The following is a 21,646-nucleotide window of genomic DNA, read 5'->3' on the forward strand; positions in this document are numbered from 1 at the left end:
GGCTCTGGGTTTCTTCCTAAAACTGCAAATGCCATGAGCCACAGAATGAAAGCAGTACCTTCCCTAAATTAAGATGCCAAAATGGAGAGACAGACTGGTGGTCCGGGAAGCATAAAGCGAGGTGGAAACAACCAAGCACGTCGATGCATAAAGCAGCTTCCCCCTCTCTGAGTCAGACACTCTTAAGTTTTCCCCCAAAGGTCTACATGTTCAAAATTTGGCTTCCAGCTCGTTTCAAATGTGAGGATTTAACAGACAGGGACTAGTAGGAACTCTGTAGGTCACAGGGAATGTGTCCACTAAGGGAAGCGTAGGGCTCTCAATTTCTTGCTTCACTTTCTTTCCAGATAAATACTTCTGCTGTGTGCCTCAGTGTACAACCACTAACCCCCCAAAAAGAGGAGTTGATTGTGACTATTGTGACAATTTCTGTGTCACAATGCATATGTGCTATGGTGTTTAAATGGTGGTCAGAAGATAACTCTCTGGAGTGAGTCCTCCCTTGCCTTACTGAACCTGGGGATAGAACACAGAACATCAGCCCTGAGCAGAAGTGCTTCTAACTACCGAGCCATCTTGCCAGCCCAGTGTTAATGCTCTTAAGTGAAGTCTAGTAAAAATCTTTCCCATATATATTTATTCACCCAATTAGGCCAAGTGTTTGTGTGTGTTTGTGTTTGTACATGTGTGTATGCACATGAAATAATTAACTTTTTAGAGCCACAGTTATAGTAAATACATTTCACAGACATTCTTTGTTTTTGTTTTGTTTTGTTTTTTCTTTTTTGGTTTGAGCTTACAAGGTTAGGGGCTTTAGTCTGTGGTTTGATTGTAAGGGCCAGAGGCAATGAAGAATTCAAAAGAAACAGCATCTTCAAAATACAACAGGACTACTACACTTATAACTTCACAGAAATTATGGCAACACGCACAGCGCCTACACGAGTTCAAGCCAGATAAAAATCCCAGCACTATAGGAGGAGGCTGACACAGGGTCTCACCCCTGACCAAGAAACTATTTGCAACTGATACCTACTGGCAAGGGGAAATAGATTTTGTCCAGTGAATATCACTGGGTCTATGAAGCATACCTCAGGTAGAGCCTACGCCTAGGAGTGTTAGCCAATGAGTAAACAAAGTCCATCCATTTTTGTGGAATTTTGTTTTGTTGGGGGGTACTTTGTATTATTAGTTTTTTGTTGTTGTTTTTGTTTGCTTGCTCTATTTTGTGTTCTGAGAGAGAACAAGAACAAGAGAAAGAACATGAAGTAGGGTTAGTAGGAGGATAAGGAGGATGTGAGAGGAGTTGTGGGTTAAAAGAGAGATGAAGAAATTTAAATACAATATTGAATTTGTCTGTCTAGTATTTTGTTGTAGCAATAAAATGCAGATCCAGAGAAAAGCCAAGCATTGGTGTTGGGCTGGGATCTAGAATGTAGAAACAGAAAGGATCCCTGTGGATGACGGTACAAATCTCTGGTAAAACTTTACACCAATGACTGAGCATGCTGTTTAAGAGAACAGAAAGACTCTCAGAAGGATAGGAAGTGGATACAATGTAGCATATCCCACCCCCATAAGAGACAAGTGGATACAATGGAGTGTATCCCATCCTGGAAAGGGACATCATTGAAGCTGCAACATTAGCAATGAACAATGTTGTGATGGGGGATACCCAGACTCTAGGCCCAGGTAACGGAGAGATGGTAAGAGGACCTCAGCCTGAAATCTTGCCCTACACCCTATGTGAAGGAGACCTTGACTCATAAAGCAGAGGAACGTTCTACACAGCGATTACATTTGTGAAGACAAGGGCCATGTTTTATTTTTGAGAGTAACTAACTGCTCACACAGGATGCAAGGCTCAGGACAGAGGCAGGGACAGAGAGCAGACAGGTGGAGCTTAAACTCTGTCTGTAGGAAGCCCAGAAAGAAGATTTACAGACAATGTGGGGCGGCGTTAGGCTAATTATTCCCCTGCAAAGACGAAAAGGCAGCAGCCAAGCTATGGAGAGGTAACTGCAGCTCAGGGAGATGAGTCAGGAGAAACTAAGGTCAAATCAGTCAGAATCCAAAGGGCAGAAACCTCTACTTCATTACTACCAAGTGGATTTTACTGTTTATACTTTTCTTTACAAATAAAAGACCATCTACAGAGATATAACTGACAATAATTATAATTACTACATAGGGATTAGGTACAAAAATAGGAAAAAAAACCTATTTGATCATCAGAACCTAGGCGATTTGTATAGTTCAGAGTACTCTCAACCTGTTTATAATGACGAAAATGGTGGCATAAGAGCAGATTGTTTTCTGTTTGATCTTAAAACTGTTAACTACAAAGGTAAATACAAGATTGTCAGATGAAACGAGAAGAAACGCAAGTCAGAACCAGACGGGCCTGAAGTCTGAGAGTCTTATTTTATGACTTTCTAAGGGGCCAGTGAGATGCCCCAAAACTGAAAGCACTTGTCACCAAGCCTGAGTTGAATCTTCCATCACCACAAAGTGAAGAACCAGTTCCTGCAAGCCATGGCACGCGTGTGCCTCCCACTCCGATATATATTTTCTCTCTCCCTTCCTTGCTAAAATAATAAAGCTCGTTGAGGAAACTAGTTTTCATTAAAAATCATTTGCATCCTTAATTCCGACAACCTTACTTTATGGTCTGTAAAAGAATCAAACATGTTTCTCGGCCAAGCAAGTGTCTTGATGAGGAATGTGTTCTCATCAAAGTTGGTTAAGTACTGGCTGACAGAAATGTAACCCCTCCTGGGGGGAAAAGACAGACCTCAGCCTGCAATCTCTCCCTACAGCTGATATGCACCCTTCTTCCTGTGCAGAGGTTGCTGATAATGTGTTTGCCTTCAAAAGCCTGGTCAACGTACAGAAATGCAATCAATTCTCAACAAAAACAGAGGGCAGAGGGCCCACGTATGTTGTTTTCTAATCCACTTTTGATCAGGATGTCTGAGGGTATTGATCATAAACAGACACGTTAAAAAAAAACAATAACCCCCCTCTCAACATGCCAAATGTTAACAGGAAGCCCCACATCTAATATCTAACACCGGACTGGTGCTGAATCTTCTTGTCTAAAGGGAAACTGACATTCGGTCTGAGATTCCTTGGAATCCATGCTATATTCTTCTCCTACCAGCAGAGGGAGTCCTGAGCCACTTCCCGAGCTCTGCGATTGCTCAATCAAGTCTCTCAGGGATTCTCCAGGAGGAATGTACGTTTCATCCTGCTCCAGCCCAATGCTGTACCGAGGTCTGGCTTCTTGTCTTTTATACCTAAGTATGGACAAGGGAGATAAGTTTAAAAACTGAAATGCAACATCGGAGACAACCATTAATCATGGAATTTAGTAACAAACAAAAGTTCCGCTGATATTCGCTGCCCTTGGTATGTCTCTCACTCAGTCACTTACAAATTTCTTCTCTGTCTTTTAAATGTTATAGCAGACTACGCTCCATTAGCATTTCCAAATAGCTCCAATATCCATTTCCTAGAAACATTTCCTTTAAATTCCCTAAGTACTTAAATATGCAGGGTTTTCTTTTTTTTTTTTCTTTCGTTTATTAAAGTGTGTCAGGGAGCCTAGAGAGATGGCTCAGCAATTAGGAGCACTGGCTGCAGTTCCAGAGGGCCCCAGTTCAATTCCCAGCATGACCAGGGCAGCTCACAACTGTCCGTAACTCCAATTCAAGGGTATCCAGTACTCTTACACAGACATACATAGAGGTAAAACACAGATGCATAAAACTAGATAAATAAATAAATCTTTAAAAACGGTATATCAGGGAATTCTTTCACATAAAATGATGTATAAGATAACACAAACCATGACACGAAAATAAAACCTTAAAACATGGTAATGTTTAATATGTAATGCCTTTTAAAATTTGTCTTAATTAACTAATTGGTATACTGTGGAATATTACAGTTGAATATTTGGATGCTCGACATTATAGACATTTAAACCTTTATGTTTCATAAAGTAGAAAATAAGCCCTTGACTAAAAACTTAAATATAACTAAACTCAGTTTATTTTAATATTTACTCTATAAAGGTTATAGTACTAGAGAAATTTGTAGTCAGGAAATAAGAAATTACTGAAAGCACTCAGACTTCCATATTTTTTATCTAATTAGCATCAAACCTAGTCATAAGTAGTCTAGATTTTCCAATTATCTGTGTTTCCTTAGGGATGAAATCTTTAACTGAGTAATGTCTGAAACAGAATGAGACAGACATCTAGTTACAGCTCGGCTGTGGTGAAATCTCGACCAGTGGCAACAGATATTTCCAGAGAAACCTAAGATCTAGGGGCAAAGAAAGTTGTGATGCAAAAAGCTTCTGGGCAAGAACAGTAAAAAAAAAATATTCATGTAGGGATCTCGCTGAGAGCATGACACCCCATGTTCGTATCTAATACTTACCTGAAGTAACAGAATAAAATAATGAGGACCAAGAGTAAACTACAGACAGTCACAGATATGAGTAAGGCTTTGTGGTGTATGGGTCCATCAACAAAATCTGAAAAAGAAAGCAGTGAAATGACTTATATTTTTACTTAAAAGGGATGAACTCTTTTCCAAAGGTTTAATAAAATTGTATCAAATAGGGAAATGCAAAATAGGGGTAAACTTTAATGTGTTGTAAAAAACAAACAAACAAACAAACAAAAAAACCCAACACGGGGCTGGGGATTTAGGTCAGTGGTAGAGCGCTTACCTAGGAAGCACAAGGCCCTGGGTTCAGTCCCCAGCTCCGAAAAAAAGAACCAAAAAAAAGAAAAGAAAAGGGGGCTGGGGATTTAGCTCAGTGGTAGAGCGCTTACCTAGGAAGCGCAAGGCCCTGGGTTCGGTCCCCAGCTCCAAAAAAAAAAAAAAAAAAAAAAAACCCAACACATATGTACTCAAAATAGCATGCTTGGCTATTGATGCTACAGTCAGACGTAGATGAGTCCACTCAGCTAGATGTTTATTTCAACAGCATAAGTTTCCCCTACAGAAGGTATTGACCTGACACAGAATAAGCCCATAGAGAATAGCAGGGGAGTAAGTGGGTCCCCATGCCTGACTTGAAATCACAAGGTGCCGTGTACCCCAGAGTCAGGTCAGAGTCAGATGCTCTCCACACCTGGCAGAGAAACAAAAGCAACTCTATGTTCACCATATCCAAGGTTGTTTCTGTTACATGCAAACCATAAGGATCCCTCAAATCCTGTAAAAGATATGAGTATAGAGTGCACTTCTGAATGAACTCCAGTTCTTGACAAATCAGATTTGCTTAAAGCAAACTTTCTAAAGCTTCCTGTGGATTAGAATGTCTTAAGAGACCATTAGCAGAAATTTACATTTACTGACTTTAAAACCAGAAATACTTATTCAAACTATCTTCTTCTTTTAAAACCAATCATCCCAGATGATTTTTATTTTTGCAGGTAGCTGAGGGCTAGTTAAACCTCTCACAGTAACAGAGTTAGCCACCTTATGAAAGATACAGCATGCTGAGGGAGGGGGTGCGGGGGGGGAGTGATGGCTGCTACTTAGTTGTAAAGGGAGAACTATAAGGTATGACTTCACCCTATGAGAAGATGTTTCCCCAGCTGTTCGCCTATATAGATAAGACATATCAAATTTCTGCAGGAGATTTTCACTTACCCAAATGTGACATTTTTCAATAAAGAGTACTATACGTTCCACAAAAGAAATTTTAAAAAGACCAATTGACTAAAATGGATGGAATCATTACATCCTGGGCAATTTACTGACAAAACTCGCACATGTGGCATTACAGTATCACTTTAGTAAGCAAAAATGTATTTCATAAAGGATGCTATATCATCTTGGGCGACTGTATCATCCTGTCATTAGATTCTTCTCTCTTTTTTATAGGGAAAGTATCACCATGTAACCAAGACTGTTTCAAACTTCCAGTCTTTCTGCTTTAGCCTCCCAAAAGATGACAACACGGGCCACTATGTTAGCAGATATTTTTGTTTATATATCGTGAACATTTTCCATAGCAAGTTATTTTCAAAGATGAAATGGTATTTTGCATAGAAACATCCTAATTAGAAATCAACCTTCTGTTGTAATGTATTGAAGACATTTTGCTATAATGCAGAATTTCTATATTACATACAATTACGTAGTTAACACACATCTTTGATTATAATTTTGTCTACTTGACATTCTTAGATGTAATAAAACTATTACATCACAGGAGAGACCTCACAAATCTTCTCATGCATACTACCAAATCACCTGTTAAAAGACTGAAACAATTTCTAATTCACTACTAGTGATTGTTTTAATTATTTTGACAAAAACTTTCCAATATGCCCTTTACACACAGTTCTTGTTTGTATTTTATCATCTGTGATATAATTCTCTTGCTCTCTGATCACCCCTTACAGAAAATAATCCTCATATACATACACATATGTACACATGCATAAACATTTGCATTCATTTTTTTATTTTATGTGCCTATATTAGTTTATACCATTTGAGGCTGTAGGTCAATGTTGCTATGCTACCCACTTTTAAATAATTTAGAGTTCTTATTACAAAAAATATGAACAAGGATACTATATCACAAGTAGTTATTTAATTGTAAGAGGTGGGACACTGTCAGGTTAGTTGAATGCAAACTTACTTTTCAGTGTTACATAGAATGCTCAGATCAGTTATTGCAAACTCTAACCCATGGACCTTTACATGCTCTCTCAACAAATCTGATAACGGTCACTGATATAACATATTCGGCAGTCTAAAATATGTACTTAACACTTACTTATGATCAATGCCACCTTCAAATATGAGTGAAAGTAGGCTTGATTCTAAAAGACCAAATGAAAACTAACAGAAATTAGTGTTTTTTTTAATTATCCAGTTCAGAACTGTTATAAGTGGCCCAGGGAAAAGGAGCTTCAACTACTGGCATACCATCCAAAAAGCCATTACAAAAAGGAGTAATAATTAGTACATACATTATTTGGCAATCACTGGTTGATAAATGTTAAAATTATATGTTCTTAAAAGTAAAAATCTACAACTATGTACAATGTGTTTACTTTACTGAGCTTCTATTGTCTATGGCCTACACATACACATAAAAAATGGAACCTTTGCAGAAATCATAGTTTATACTATTGTTTCCAGTTTTAAGGACAACTCTATGCCTTTAGGAATCCAAAGAGAATGTTTCTCTACTAAAAGGAAATCTAACCTCAGGATCACAATGAAATTTCAGGACATGGTCCTGGAATTCTTTTCCACATCTATGCTATAATTTTGCTAAAACTATTTCTCTTCCCTTCTCATGTAGACGCAGAGCTCAGACTGTGACCTGCCATCCATGCTTTTATTACTCGTTACATTTCTGACTTATGACAGGAACAAAACCACAAGGACCTAAGGGAGTTTTCCTTTACCATCCAGTGCTGTACTTAAGGCTAGCATTATTTGGTATTTCCCTTTTTCTTTTCCCAAATAACCCTCTCTTGCAGTCAAATATGCTGCCTGCTCGTCTTGGTCTATGAAGAGATGATCCTTATCAATCAGCCTGTTTCCACTTTTCCTGTTGGTCTTGTGTTACTCTGTCATTGCCTACACTTGGGAGTATTAACATGAATATGCCAGGAGGGAAACGGTTCCAGACACCCATGAAGACAAGAACAGCTCCTGGGGCCTTTTCAGGATAACATCTTTCTACCTATGCTGCCCCCTCGAACTTCATGGGAGTAAGAACAACGCAGAACTCTGCAAGCAGGTGGCGATCCCTCTGAGAGACAAAGTTAAGAATCACCAGCTGTTTCATGAGAAAACTTAATTCCCTCACAGTGTTCATACTGCAACTTTTTATCTTTAAATATCTTTGAATATCCAACCCAAATGACCTCATGGAGTTGTAAGACTCAAATGGTTTAGTTAACGTTAATACCGAGTATACTACCTGACTTGCATCAGTCATTTTCATTTTTTCTTAAAAGATTGATTTATTTATTTTATGTACAGCATTCTGCCTGCATATGTGACTGCAGGCCAGAAGAGGGCAGCAGATCTCATTACAGACGGTTGTGAGCCACCATGTGGTTGCTGGGAATTGAACCCAGGACCTCGGGAAGAGCAGTCAGTGCTCTTAACCACTGAGCCATCTCTCCAGCCCCAGTCATTTTAATTTTCATTTAACATTTTCTCGCCCATGTAGTAAATGCCTGCTCATCCTTGATTCCTGTTCAAATGTCACTTCTCTGTGCCTACTGTGCTGTCCTGTCGTTTGATACAGAACTAGCTCCGTGATGTCTTTATGGTCAGCCAGCCTCACTCACACTCCGGCTGCAATGCCTTCTACACCATGATGGGGTATGCACACTGCAAGCTAAAATAAACTACTCTTCCAAAGGTGGCCTTTGTCAGGATATTCTACCATAGCACAAAATAGTAACTGATACAGAAATCGTCAACAGAAAAGTAGGTTTGGTTCTATAGCGAACCTGATGCTTTCTGGAGGGATGTGGAAGAGTTTGTACTTCAAGGCTGGAAAGTGCTGTGGGCAGAACTTAGTGGGCCAATCTTGTGTGTGCTAGGAAGACGTGAATTCTAAGAGTAACCTAAGATACTGGAGACACATCTGTTCAATATGTCTCAAATGGCAACTGGGTTAGGGGCCATTTACATGACATTTTGGCAAAGAATCTGGTTGCCTTCTACATAAGGGGTGAAATTTTTTTTTTATGTTGAATTTTAAAAAATAGGTTAACTTCTATGGCAAAGGACATTTCAGCCATCATGATGTAGACTCTGTGCCATGGTTATTCTTGATGACCCTTGTGCAAAAGAAATTTTAAAATGCACAGTTTGGGGAGGAAAAGAGTACAAGGAAGCTTGAGATTCTAGCCAAGCCATGTGCTGAAAAGTACAATTACAAGATTACAACCATTGACAAGAACCCTCTTGGGTCACCTTGAATCCTAGGAAAGGTGCCCTGAAAACAACATACCACCACTTAAAGTTCCAATTTGTGAAAGGAGACAGCCCAAGCCATCTTCTATTGCAAGAAAGCAAATATCTATGGACACTTTTCAGTGGATTCAGCATATTAAACCTGCTTATAAACACACTCCTGGACCCTCGGTTTCACCCTTTGCTGGTAGCAAAACTTCTTGTCCACATCATATTATTTTTGGTTGCATGAAAGATATAACATTGAGGATGCCATGAGTCCTTTCCACCATGATTTCAGAGAGTATCTAAGGCTAAGTATCATAGCAGACTTAAAGTCCTGTTGGGGGCTCCAATGGCTATTACATAAAGATATGAGGATGAAGTCTATGTTTCAATGGAGACCCCCAAGCTATTGGAGAGGCCAGAACAGTGGGATTCCTGCCTAGGAAGGGGGTTGGGGAATAGAGCCAGCCACATAAGAAAGATGTGCTGCATACTGCAAAGGTAGAGGAGTAGAGTCATCTAAGCCATTTGAAGAGAACTATGACACGATTCCTTCATTTTCCAATAGGTATAAATACTCTATGCTGTGCATATTGAAAGCATATAATTTGGGGTGATTTGTTTGTTTGTTTCAAATATAGGGTGACTGAAAAGACAGCCTTGGGTTTTAGATGAGACTTTGCACTTTTGAACAGTGTTAGGGCTGTTAAAGAATATGTAAACCATTGAAGTTGGACTTAAGTGCATTTTGTATCATGAGATGAGCCTACGGGGTTCAGGGATGTGATAGTGCTGTAATGTCCTCATAGACTCATGGATTTGAGCACTCCATCCTCAGCTGGTGGTGATGTTTGGGAAGGTTAAGTGACCTTTATGAGGTAAAGCCTTTCTGGAAGAAACACATCACCAGAGATGGACTTTGAGTTTTGATAGCCTGACTCCATTTCTCTCTCTCTCTCTCTCTCTCTCTCTCTCTCTCTCTCTCTCTCTCTCTCTCTCTCTGTATCTCTGGAACAACATGTCAAAATAAAACCTTTATTCCCAGTTGGTTTGTCAGGGTATTTTATTACAGCAAACAGATGAGTTACTAAACCATCCTTAATATAATTTCTAATCTCTCTCTACCTAGTGAGATACCATGATCAAATATGGAATAAGTTTTTCCATGGTAATTCTTACTTCTTAACATTCCATTTTTGCAAGCAATATTTTCTTCATCAATTTCCGTATCTCTAACACTTAGGATGCTGCTTGAAAAGAAAATAACAAAAACTGTGAACTTACATGAGCGTGTAGAATAAATCTGAAAAGCTTCAATGCTATAATGGGAATGTATTTATGAAACATTGTCAAAAATACGAAACACCATTATGTTTTGTAGTTAATACACTCTCAAGAAATGTCAATCTTGAAGTTTCATTTTAAAATATGCACATAAGGATTAGGATTCTATAGCACTTATAAATCATTTATTTGTGGTGCGCTAGCTCAAGGAAGGGAAAAGAAATCTAAAGGCTGCTGTCAAAACCTATGCCAAAATGTCTTTAAGTATGCAATAGCTATCATTTTAATACCCCTAAGTATGTAAGCATTGAAATTAAAACTTTTAAACTCATGATCCATTTTGAGTATGCTATTAATTTAATAAAAACCAGTTTGTTATGGAGATAAAATAAAATGTGGTAGACCAAACAATCTTTCATTTCGTCATTTTTTAAGGTCTTTATTTTTTGAATGCATATTATGGCACAGTAGATTTAATTAAGTCCCAATTCTGGATAACTTTAAGGAGTAAGTATGAAGCACTATTTATTTTCTCTACCTCCTAGAAGCTCACTTTAAGCTCTCCAAACTGGAACTATCTGGAGAGAGGTGAGGGTAAGCCAATAAGGATCTTAAGAATACAGCTATGTACAGCCACCAAGGCATGATCTTGGCACATGCGTTGACTGTCATGATGTCAGCTTACTACTCCAGCAGTGGGTAACGAGACCAAATTAAAAGGCACCAATGAATTTGGCCAAAAGACAGTGCTCGTTCTCAGTAAGCAAAGCCCCGCTCACCCCTCTCACCTCTGTCCTTCAGGGGAGGCAGCGTGGGGTGGAGATCTTTATTACATTCGTTCCTTTCTGTGCAGCATTCAATTGACCTTCTCTGATGAGGGATGGGCGTGTCCTAAAATGAAATTCAAACAGCTATTACTGGGTGTCCTCCATATTTCAATGGCAGACCACCAAAATTTAACAAGATTAGCCCTGAAGAACACAATTAATATTCTAATAATTTTGCTCAAAAATCTCAAAAAGATTAGTTTCTACGAGAAAACTTATTTCAAATTATAATGTACCATTACAGCATGTCCATTCTGATAAAATATTATTGTACCTGTAGCAGTCAGAGTAAATTGAATAAACAAATAATGAAGTCCTAATTTAACCAATAAATAATCTGGATTTTAAAGATAGTCTTAGTGGAAACTAAGCAATATGTTAACAGCCAATTTAAAAAAAAGAACATGGTTTGAAAATGAAGAAAGAATTGACTATTGAGAATTTTTGATTATTTTGCAAATTACTCAACATGGGATAGCAATGACAGAAGGATTACTTTGTTTTACCAACACAAGTTGCAAAGTAAATTCAAGTTATCTTCCTTACGCGACATTGAAAATCTGACCCTTCTAGTCCTAGGCATCCGGAGGTGACAACAGGCGTTCCAGAGTCGTCTTCTTCTATCATCGTGAAGCAGTACCCATCTGTGCTGAAGACCAAACAGGGAAAGCGAGAGAGTAAGGGAAGAGAAAGCACAGCTCAGGAAAATAAAGTGAAATTAATTCCATTGGCCTCATCACAGAAAGTCATTCTTTTTCCTACAAATCGTTGAGGGACATCCCAACACCTACATTTACGAAAGTAGATGCACCCGTCATTAAATTCATTTTCTCTTCACTTAGAAACTCAGGAGAGAGAGGAGTGAAATTTCCATGTGTCATGAACTGCCATTTAAAAGCATTTATATTCTTAGTAAACTTATCTTGGCCCTATCACCTTTCCAGACAGGCAACCTGAGGAACATAATACTATCCTCATTCTTTATGTGAGGAGACTACAGGTCAGAGAGCTTTAGTAGTTTCCCAAATATCACAAAGTCCCTGGGAAAGAGAGGAAGGCAAGGCAAAGCTGGAACCTGTGCCCGAGAATGCAGGGACCGGCTCTCACTGGAGCAGTGAAATACACCCATCTAAGGCATGGTGGTTGGAGACAGGCAGAAGCGGGTCAACCATACATAGCAGAGGCAATGAAGGCTTTGGTTCTTAGCTCTCTCTCTCTCTCTCTCTCTCTCTCTCTCTCTCGGTTGCTCGCTCTCGCTCTCGCTCTCGCTCTCTGGGCTGGTGCGGCACAGCAAGAGATTAAGCATGGCAGCAAACACTATTGGGTGTGGGTAAGAATAGAATATACAAAACAATCTTGATTTAAGTGAATTTTAATGTTTCCTAAATAAAAATGACTGTTAGTCATTGTATGATATTTAATCTTCTTATCACTAATTTGAAAATAATACCATTTCTGTTTTAAATATGGTGGTATTCACTTTGTGAGAAAGTATGAAATATACATACATACATATATACATACATACATACATACATACATACATAGTTGAATAGAAACGGTTACAGTATCAGCCCTTGAATCAGAACTCCCACTCATTAGTCTCTATCCTGGGACTAAACTGAAAGAATAACTTGAATATACAGGGCTGTGCACAAAGAGATATATTCTCTTCATAGATCAGGACTTATATTGTGGGTTCCCAGTAATAAATCTCAAGCTGCCATGCCTGTCCCTAGAAATAAAGTATGGAGTCCACATCTCCCATCCTCTTCTCATCCATATGCATGCGCAGTGTGCAAGGTACGGATGACAATGGAGTTCTGAAAGGTCATGGGAACAAAGCTGTGAGAGCTGTATTAGCCATGATTTGTAGGTCTGTCTGCTTGCATTAGTGGAAGCAGCGTTCTGCCCTGCATTAGCTCTTCAGTACCATCAACATCCTTAGAAATGTTTACTAAGTTTTCAGGTCTCAAGTGATCCAGCATGTCTCGGTTTATAAACCCTCGGAGGACGGAGCTGACACATACTAGCGAACAGCCTGGAAGGGCCAGTGATAAATCTGTGTTTGACTATGGGCAAATGTATGGATGTTGTTGTAGCAGAAAAACTGTCTCTGGACAGCCCATGCTCAAGTTCTTTGGAGCTTTTTCCTCAACTGACTGAAACCTTAGCAGGAATGTAAAACGCAGGACCGAAGGCAATACAGAAGACGGACCTTCACCACAGACAACCTGAGCGAATTCTTTCTGTGTGACTTCCTCTGTGTTCGACTATTGGCATCAAGTATTTCTCAGCTGGAATTCTTAGGCAGTAGAGGAGTTAACACAAGGGATCAAATCTGAGGTGATGTAATGTATTACTCAAAATCAAAGTTACAGAAACGGGCATCACGGAAATTCAAATACCAAACAAACAAACACAACTAATGGGAGAGAAGTGGGGAATAAAGTTGTTGCCAGCCTACAGAACAACCCAATGGAGAGTAAATCAAGCTATAAAACTATAAAAACCCGTTTGCAGTTCTGAGAGCTAGAAATGCAAAGAAGGGGGTGGAGATATGGCTCAGAAATTAAGAGCAAGTAGTTTCTCTTCCAAAGATCTGATTCCAGGTCCTAACTCCCAAACAATGGCTAAAAACCATCTGTGACTTCAAACGTCCAGCACCTTGTTCTTGCTCCTCCAGGGTTTGCTAATGGGTATGGTCCACATACACATGTACAGACAAAATACCCATACATATAAAAACAAACCTAGTATATGTAAATGTATGTATGTATGAATTTATGCATGTATGTATGCAGGTATGTTTGCATATATTAGAGATAGTGCAAAATAAAGAGGCATCCTAGAGAAAAAGATCAGTATACGATGTCATAAATTTGAAAGAAATAAAATATGTGGAGACAAAGAGAGGGAGAAAGAGATATTTCATTGTTAATTATCTACAACACCACAAATGTATTTTATAAACTTCGCACTGGAGTGCCTGTCCAACAAAGGGCATTACTTGGCAGAACAATTACAGAGGCAGAAGCATTACTTGGAATCCTTTAATTCTGCAACGAGCACCAATGCCCTTGAGTCCAACCTGGCTGACTCTGCCTACTACCAAGATAGCTATTGGGTGTCCTAAAGGACAGTTACTCCCTGATATCAGTTTTTAAGAAATATTCTGCTACCTGAGTAGCCACGCTTGTAGCACCATTCTCATCATGTAGGAGCTGCTGAGAGGAAGAACCTGAAGGAAGTCAAAGGAGGAATAACGTTTTGAAGTGAAATCCATGGATGAATACAGGATGAATCACTTGGTTACAGTGATGATTACAAATGAAGACAGTGACACAGAGTCAATTAATAGAGTTGTCAATTAATGTGCTGTCCCTGTGTGTCACAGGCAGGGAAGATCCAGTGACAAATGGACTGAGAATTGGGTGCATACCAAGAAAATCAGTCATGGATTCTCAGTGTTCCTGTAGTTGCTCAATAAAAAATGCAATGCACTTGGCAAGTTAAAGGTGGCATGAGGGCAAAGTAGTAGTAATATTTGTTATAATCCCGGGATAGGTAGCTCTTCAGGGTCAAGTCCTTTTTTAAAATTTTGCCTAGTATTTCAAAAGCAAAGGAAAGTTTGAAACTCCCAGAAAGAGATAACGAGGCTGACTGCTCTAGAAGACTTTTACTTACCCACGGGGAACCTACACTAGCAAGAGGGGTTTGCTCATTTCAAAGGTTTGGGGTAGTTGGTGATTCTCTGTTAGGCCGCTATGCATGCAGAAACTGCAAAGATTTTTAATTCTTCTTGCTTCTGGTCAATTGGACTTACAACAGACTCCTGGGACCCAGTGACTCTGTGAGCTATGGTTGAGATATAGAAAGCAAGTCATAGACAATGGCCTCAGCAATACTGATATTTATAGTGCGGGAAATAGGACTAGAAAGGTATCTTAGAGGGTGTGAGTGAAAACCATTCTTGCGTGCCTCCAAGAACTGACCGTTCCCAATGATCAATAAGTAACCCTGCACATTTTCAAAGTTGTACCAAATTCTTGAATCCTTGAATATCTGTTGAGTTTAAGTTTTGATCAGAATCCATTTTAAAGAGCTGAGAACACTATGTCCTTGAAAATGACTGTTTCACTTTCAAGGGAGCACGGTAAGTTTTCAAATTTTCCAGCACAAGTAATCTAATAATACACACAATTTGTGCAGTTGCGGTTTGATTTTGTAGCTTTTTATCAGTAAGTGGCCGATAGCCACATGCAGTAGATTTGTCCAGGGCAGTTCACTTTTTCATATGTGGATCACCATCAAGCATCAGGGGCCAAGGGAGGCAGCACAAGAAAGAGGCAGTTTTGATTTGAGAAGCACATAAATTATACAGACTTTTATTCAAGACGGAAGACAAACAACATCTTGAAGCAGCAGGGATAGAAATCATAAACTATGTAGTGTTTTTATCGACTGACAAGGGAAGAGCAAGGGGCAGTTTCCAAAGATGCAGATTCCTAAGGGTTTTATTGATCATCTCCCTCTCTAGCCTGTGAGGTAAGTGGACTTCCATAGGCTGAAGGAATTGTAGAAATATTACTGTGTGCTTCTCTGTCCTTTTCTACTTTGGGTCATTATAGGGGAGAGGGCATGAAGTTAGCAGCTTTGATGACAAAGTCACCACATGAAAGTTGCCTTTGACTCTGTCATTGAGAACAATGTCTCTCTCTAGTCAGCATCCTTCTCTGACATTTGGACTGGCTGATTTGGGCATGAGCTTATTTTTCTGTGAAGCAACATTTTTAAAATACTGGCCCAATTTTACATTCGCTAATTATCTGTAGATCTTTACTTTAGATATTTTTGCTCTTACTACCCTTTTCAGAACTTTACAGGCGCTATTATTCCCTTAAAAGGATTCCTCTCTCCTGTCTCTTGACATGGCCAGTCTGTATAGTAACAGTATTGCCTGAGAGAATTGACATTTTCTATCTCTGCTCTGAAATATTTACTGAATAATCAAAAGAAGCTCGGTACTGTTCAGTTCCAATTAAACCAGATAACAATTTGGTCCCATTTAGTCTCACATCTGAGAGTGAGATATATAAAAAATAGTTATTCCTTGTAACAGCCTCCATCACTGACTTTGAAATATCAGAGTAATGGCCAAAACACAGGTTCTAGTGAAAGAGTCAATGTTCTTTTAATTAAATTTATCTGAAATTCAGACCTCCAACTAGAAAAGATAAACTCACAATCATCGGTGTTTAGTTGGACTGGCCATCACTACAAGAATCGGGTGGCTCTAGTGACATCTAGCATGCTCATTAGTTTTTGCTTGTATACTGTGCTTCAAGACATACAGTTAGCTAGCATTTGGGAGGCTGAGGTAGATGGGGTCTGTGAGTTCAAGGCCAGCCTGACCTACGAAGAGAGTTCTATGCCTGGAAGAGCTCCATAATGAGACCTTGTATTAAAGGAGGAGGAAGAGGAGGAGGGAAAGAAGGGGAGAGGGGGGAGGGGAGGAGGAGGAGGAGAGTGATGAAAGAGAGATGTGGGAGAAGGAGAATGAGAAGATATGAAGAAAGACAACTAGCTGGAAGCCTATCTAATTCATCATTTAAACAGCTAGTATCATTAATTCATCATTTAAACAGCTAGTATCATTAATTCATCATTTAAACAGCTAGTATCATTTGCACATTCTTTATACAGACAAGCATGTCAACTTATTATATACTTGATAACTACTCATGCAGGGGAAATTCCGATCAAAAGCCAATAATTTAAACGAAGAAGTATTAAAATTATCCCTGAAAGATGAACAAACGACAGCTATTGGTCATGAGACAAGCACACACGCAAAAATGACTATCAAAGATTCTAAGAAGATAAGGGATTTATGAAGTCAGATGAAAGTGCATAAATAGGAAAAAATGTAAATAAGCAAGCCTGAGCCAACAGTTGCTAAAATGAGAAAGGGAAATAGAGCAGGGCACAGGGAAAACCACCTAAGAAGGGCTGTGATAGGCTTCACGCGCAGCTCAGAAGGCTGCAGTGACGATCTGCAGTCTCCCGACAAAGTCAGGAAATAGAAGGACCATGATGCAGCATGGCACCTTGAAGCATATTTAGAAGACAGCCATCTTCTTAGGGGAAAAGTCTCAAAGGCTTTACCACTCACTTGTGATTATAAATGCAAACATTGTACTTACATTAACATAATCAGTGATTTTTTTCCTTTTCTTTCTAAACAGGGCAGGCTGGTCTTGAACTCACAACCAACCCTCTGCATTTACTTCTCTAGTTCTTGTATTAAAGGTGTTCCCCACACATCTGGCTCAATAACTATAACTTACGGCCGGCTAGTCAAAGAACCAAGAGTATCGAATAAGAATTTACAACCCTTAAACTCCACCTATGTTTTCTGACTTAGCCAGTGATATTTCAAAAGGACTTTAAGTATGAAACAATCTTGGTTGTTGTCCCACTACTGTACTGCTTTCTCAAGGGTGGCAGAAGTGATGCTGAATGGGAAACCTACTAGGATCATTTAGCTTGAGGGTTTTTTTTTTTTTTTGGCCTGGTACAGAGTCACAAGGCAAACATGTATACCAGATATTATCTAATCTATAAAAACGTGTACTCTTGACCTTAAAATTGCTTTGCCTGTGAGTGCAAGAGTCTGACTACTCACTGCTGGTCTGTAAAGATATTAAAGCAGAAACTGAAACTTGTACAGCAATTTGCTATAATAAATTCATGTCTGCTAAAACTTACTGAACATTTAAAAAGGACAAATAATTTCCAAGCTTTTAAATGAATGGTTTTAATAATTAATCTTGTGGAGTGTACTTTAGGAAAGTAGCCATGCACAGCTTTGTGTGTGTGGAGGGGGTATCTTTTAACAGAAAGAGCTTGAGAAGTATCGTGTCTGAGGGAAAAAAATAATGAATGGCCTTGTAGAAATGAAACAGTGTCATGTGCTTCGTCTAAGTCTTAGCAGTAGCTCTCAACCTTCCCAATTTTGCAACCCTTTAACACAGTTCCTCATGTTGTGATAATTCTAATCATAAGATTTTTTGTTGCTTCTCCATAACTGTAATTTTGCTACTGTTATGAACTGTAATGCAATTATTAGTGTGTCCTGATGATTTGGGGGGATCGTGGTCCAAAGGTTGAGAACCACTGTCTTAGGACAAAGAACAAAGGTGGTTGATCCATACATGAGAAGACTCAACTAAAATCAGCTCCTCACTCACAAAGTGAGCATCATACACAAAAGAGAATGTCCTCAGAGAACCCGACAGGGCTGGCTGCTGGTCAAGAATTCATAACTTGGAGTTCTAGCCAACTTGTTTAATCATATCATCATAGGGACTAAGGATAACATAACCTTTCAGAACCTCACATTCTTACCTGGGTATAAACAGGAAATACTGTGCTCTTCACAAGAATGTTGTATTGATTAGATAGGTGAGCGTAGTCATGTGACCATTTCAGCAAACGCTAGTTTCCTGTTGACTTCTACAAGTCAACACATCGATACTGAGTGGCATATTCATTTTTTTTGAGGGATTCCATTGCTATTATTGTGTGTTTTATCTCTGTTTTCCTTGCTACAGCAAATTAAAAGTTAAGCACTATATAATTAATATCTCAGCCTGCTCCGGTTGCCATCTCTACTATCTTAAATGTCTCTAAATTACTATAATTAATGTTATTGGTTTTGATTTCTGCTTTCAGTTCTTGTCCCATCTGACCTCTAGTAGCATCAAATGCAGTTCACCTAACTACCTTCCTCACTAAGATTAGTTTCCATGACACTTATTTCTGTTTATCCTCTTGGATACTCTCCTTGACCTAAGTATGCAGTGTTTTAAGGTTCTGCCCTACTCTAGCAGACAGTGTTCCACAGCTGACCCTAGCCCTGCTTTCCCATGGGTGTGGCTTCCCTTCAGCTTTGGGCTTCACTCTACCACTTCATCTGGTCAGTGAAGTATGATAGCTGGGGAGGCCAGCAGGGGCTGTGGATGTTGCTTTTATACTCCTAACAGAAAGTAGTTCCTGCGAAGCTGCTGTCATCCAAGAAAGAAGAGAGGGATGGCAAGCCCAAGTCCAAAAATCACCCTCAAGCCATAGTCAATCAAGCCAGCAGAGCTCAGCAGGTCTGCATGAAAAGCAAGCACTTAATTTGTAACCCTCCAAATTTTTAAGACATGGGTTCCCCTAGCTGACGCTGGCCACTGCTCTACTTTGTTATTCTTTTTAGATTTTTAAAATATTTGTATACTCTTAATGTGATATCTTGGGGATAGAACTGACGCCCAACCATGAAGTTTATTTATGTCTTACGTGTCTTATGCAAACATAGCAGGAACATAATTTTACATAATATTTTTAGTGTTCCTACACTCTACCTATGACCCATCACATGAAGTCAGGTGAGGAAATTTCCACTGGTGAAGTCATAGCTCCCTTTGGGAGCATCTGTCATCTTTGGACTAGGGATACTAGTGCAAAAACCTGTATGAGACTCCCCATCATGATAAGCATTGTAAAACCTCTCAGCAGCAACAAAAACATTCGAATCAGTTTGTCATGACCTCCTGGCCAATGGCGGTGTAAATATTTACCCAGATATTCTTCCTGGATGTAGATATCTTCAAAGAAAATTGCTCTAGATTATTTGAAACTGAATTCTTTGTCTTTGTAAAACATTATTTCCAACTCCATAGTTTTGCTACTGTGACAGTCTCCACCAACATGTGTTGGATTCAGCTAAACTTCATCAGAGAACTGCTTTCCAGAAACAACTTATCAATCTCTCACCAGTACAAAATACTAACAATCTCAGTGTGGTGAATGGTTAAAACAAGATCAGCATACATACATGGAATATGTTATGTGAATATGAAAAGAACATAATAGTTTTTGATCATTGACAAGGAGCCTGAGATCCATGTTCTGTTTATGTGTCTATAGAAAAAGAGGACTCAAACACCAGTTCAGGGTAAAACATGATTAGATAGTTCTCTATATACAGTACCATCTCCAGGTCATATTCTTAGAAGCAATGTATGTTTAAAATGGTACGTAACCACTTGTGAAAGTGACATTTGAAACATTTCTATCACCAACCTGCAGATATTGTTGACTGAGTCTTCAGGACAGTGGTGGTGGCATTTACAACGCAGGACCTTGGGCCGAGCAGTGGGGGCTGTACTCTCACCATCCTCCTTCTTGGTGCCCACATTTAATTTTCCAGAGCTTCGTAAGAGCATGTTATCAACGAACTTCTCTGTAAAGAATAATGAATGAGGGTTAGGACAGCCTTCTGGATTTCTGTGGAAGAGACAGTAGGTCACTAAGTTAAAATAACTTGTGACAAATATGCAAAAAGAAGACATGTATTTTGATGATTTCATTAGAATAAATTATCATTCTCACTTTTAGATAATAAATTCAAGTCTTGAATTTTAACTAATTACTCTATACACAGTCAGATGATGTAGCAGCATTTTGAAACCAGATTGTCTGAAACCTGACACTATCTTTTTTTTTTTAACCACATCAGCTACTCTTCTTATACAACCCAGACCCATGCGCATAGGGACAGAACCACCCACAGTGGTCCAGGAACTTGTACATACATTAGCAATTAAAACACGTCCTACAGATATGCCCATAAGACAATCTAATGAAGACAATTCCACACTTTAGTTCACTCTTCCCAGTTGAGTCTAGTTTGTGTCGAGCTGACAAAAACCAACCAGTACAGTAGTGCATGTTTAATCTGCAAAAAAAAAGCTTGGAAAAATAAAAGATTTATAACCACATACTTCAAAAGATATATCTTTCCCACAAGCTTTTACAGATAAAGTGTTTATCTGTAATACTTCTACTATCTTTGATGGAAGATACTATGTAGGAATGATCCCCTAAAGGCAGATGGCCTGGATTTAGTAACTGGCAGTTCTGTCTTCCAAATAGACATCCACATTGCCTTGTATAACTTTACGACACTGTAACGCATTTCATTATTCTTAAAATAATGAGTGCAAATATATAGTCTAAAATTTCTCTCTTACCACATCTAACTAGACTATAATTAAACAAATTGCAATAAAAACTGATCATAGATTAATTGGTTAAAAAAACTAAAGTTATATATCAAAAGGAATTTATTCGATATGACAAGATATATAGAGAGTACATTTATCATATTTTTATATACATGATTATAGTCACAGGTTGAAACAGAACATGAGAAAATTAGGAAAAATATCTATTGTAACCCTTTTTGGACCTTCTATGTATTATGCTAGTTAGTCTAATTTTCGTGATTAGTTCAAGCAAAAATCATTGATATGTCTAGCGAGGGTAGATGGCTGAGTCTGCAAAATGCTTGCTAGACAGCTTGAACACCTAAATTTTGTCCTAAACACCTATATTAAAATGGTGGTCATAGATGTGGCCATAATCCCAGTGCCAAGGAAGCAGAGATACAGAGATTCCCCGGGCTTGCTGGCCAACCTTTATTTAATCTATTAAATAAATTTAACTAAACTAGA

At 38.8% G+C, this 21,646-nt stretch overlaps 1 protein-coding gene across 9 annotated transcripts in view; it reads right to left on the reverse strand.

Annotated features, from left to right (window-relative positions):
- Nucleotides 1–21,646, reverse strand: part of Bmpr1b (bone morphogenetic protein receptor type 1B) — a 332,820-nt gene that overhangs the window by 25,247 nt on the left and 285,927 nt on the right. For 8 of the 9 annotated variants that reach the window (NM_001024259.3, XM_039102481.2, XM_039102480.2 and 5 more), the window contains 5 exon segments: nucleotides 3,161–3,299; nucleotides 4,450–4,546; nucleotides 11,043–11,145; nucleotides 11,628–11,730; nucleotides 20,214–20,373. In NM_001024259.3, coding sequence (NP_001019430.2) covers nucleotides 3,161–3,299; nucleotides 4,450–4,546; nucleotides 11,043–11,145; nucleotides 11,628–11,730; nucleotides 20,214–20,356 — 585 coding nt within the window. In that variant the 5' untranslated portion in view covers nucleotides 20,357–20,373. 9 annotated transcript variants of the gene reach the window in all.

This window comes from Rattus norvegicus, chromosome 2 (assembly GCF_036323735.1).
Source record: "Rattus norvegicus strain BN/NHsdMcwi chromosome 2, GRCr8, whole genome shotgun sequence".
Classification (NCBI taxonomy): Eukaryota; Metazoa; Chordata; class Mammalia; order Rodentia; family Muridae; genus Rattus; species Rattus norvegicus.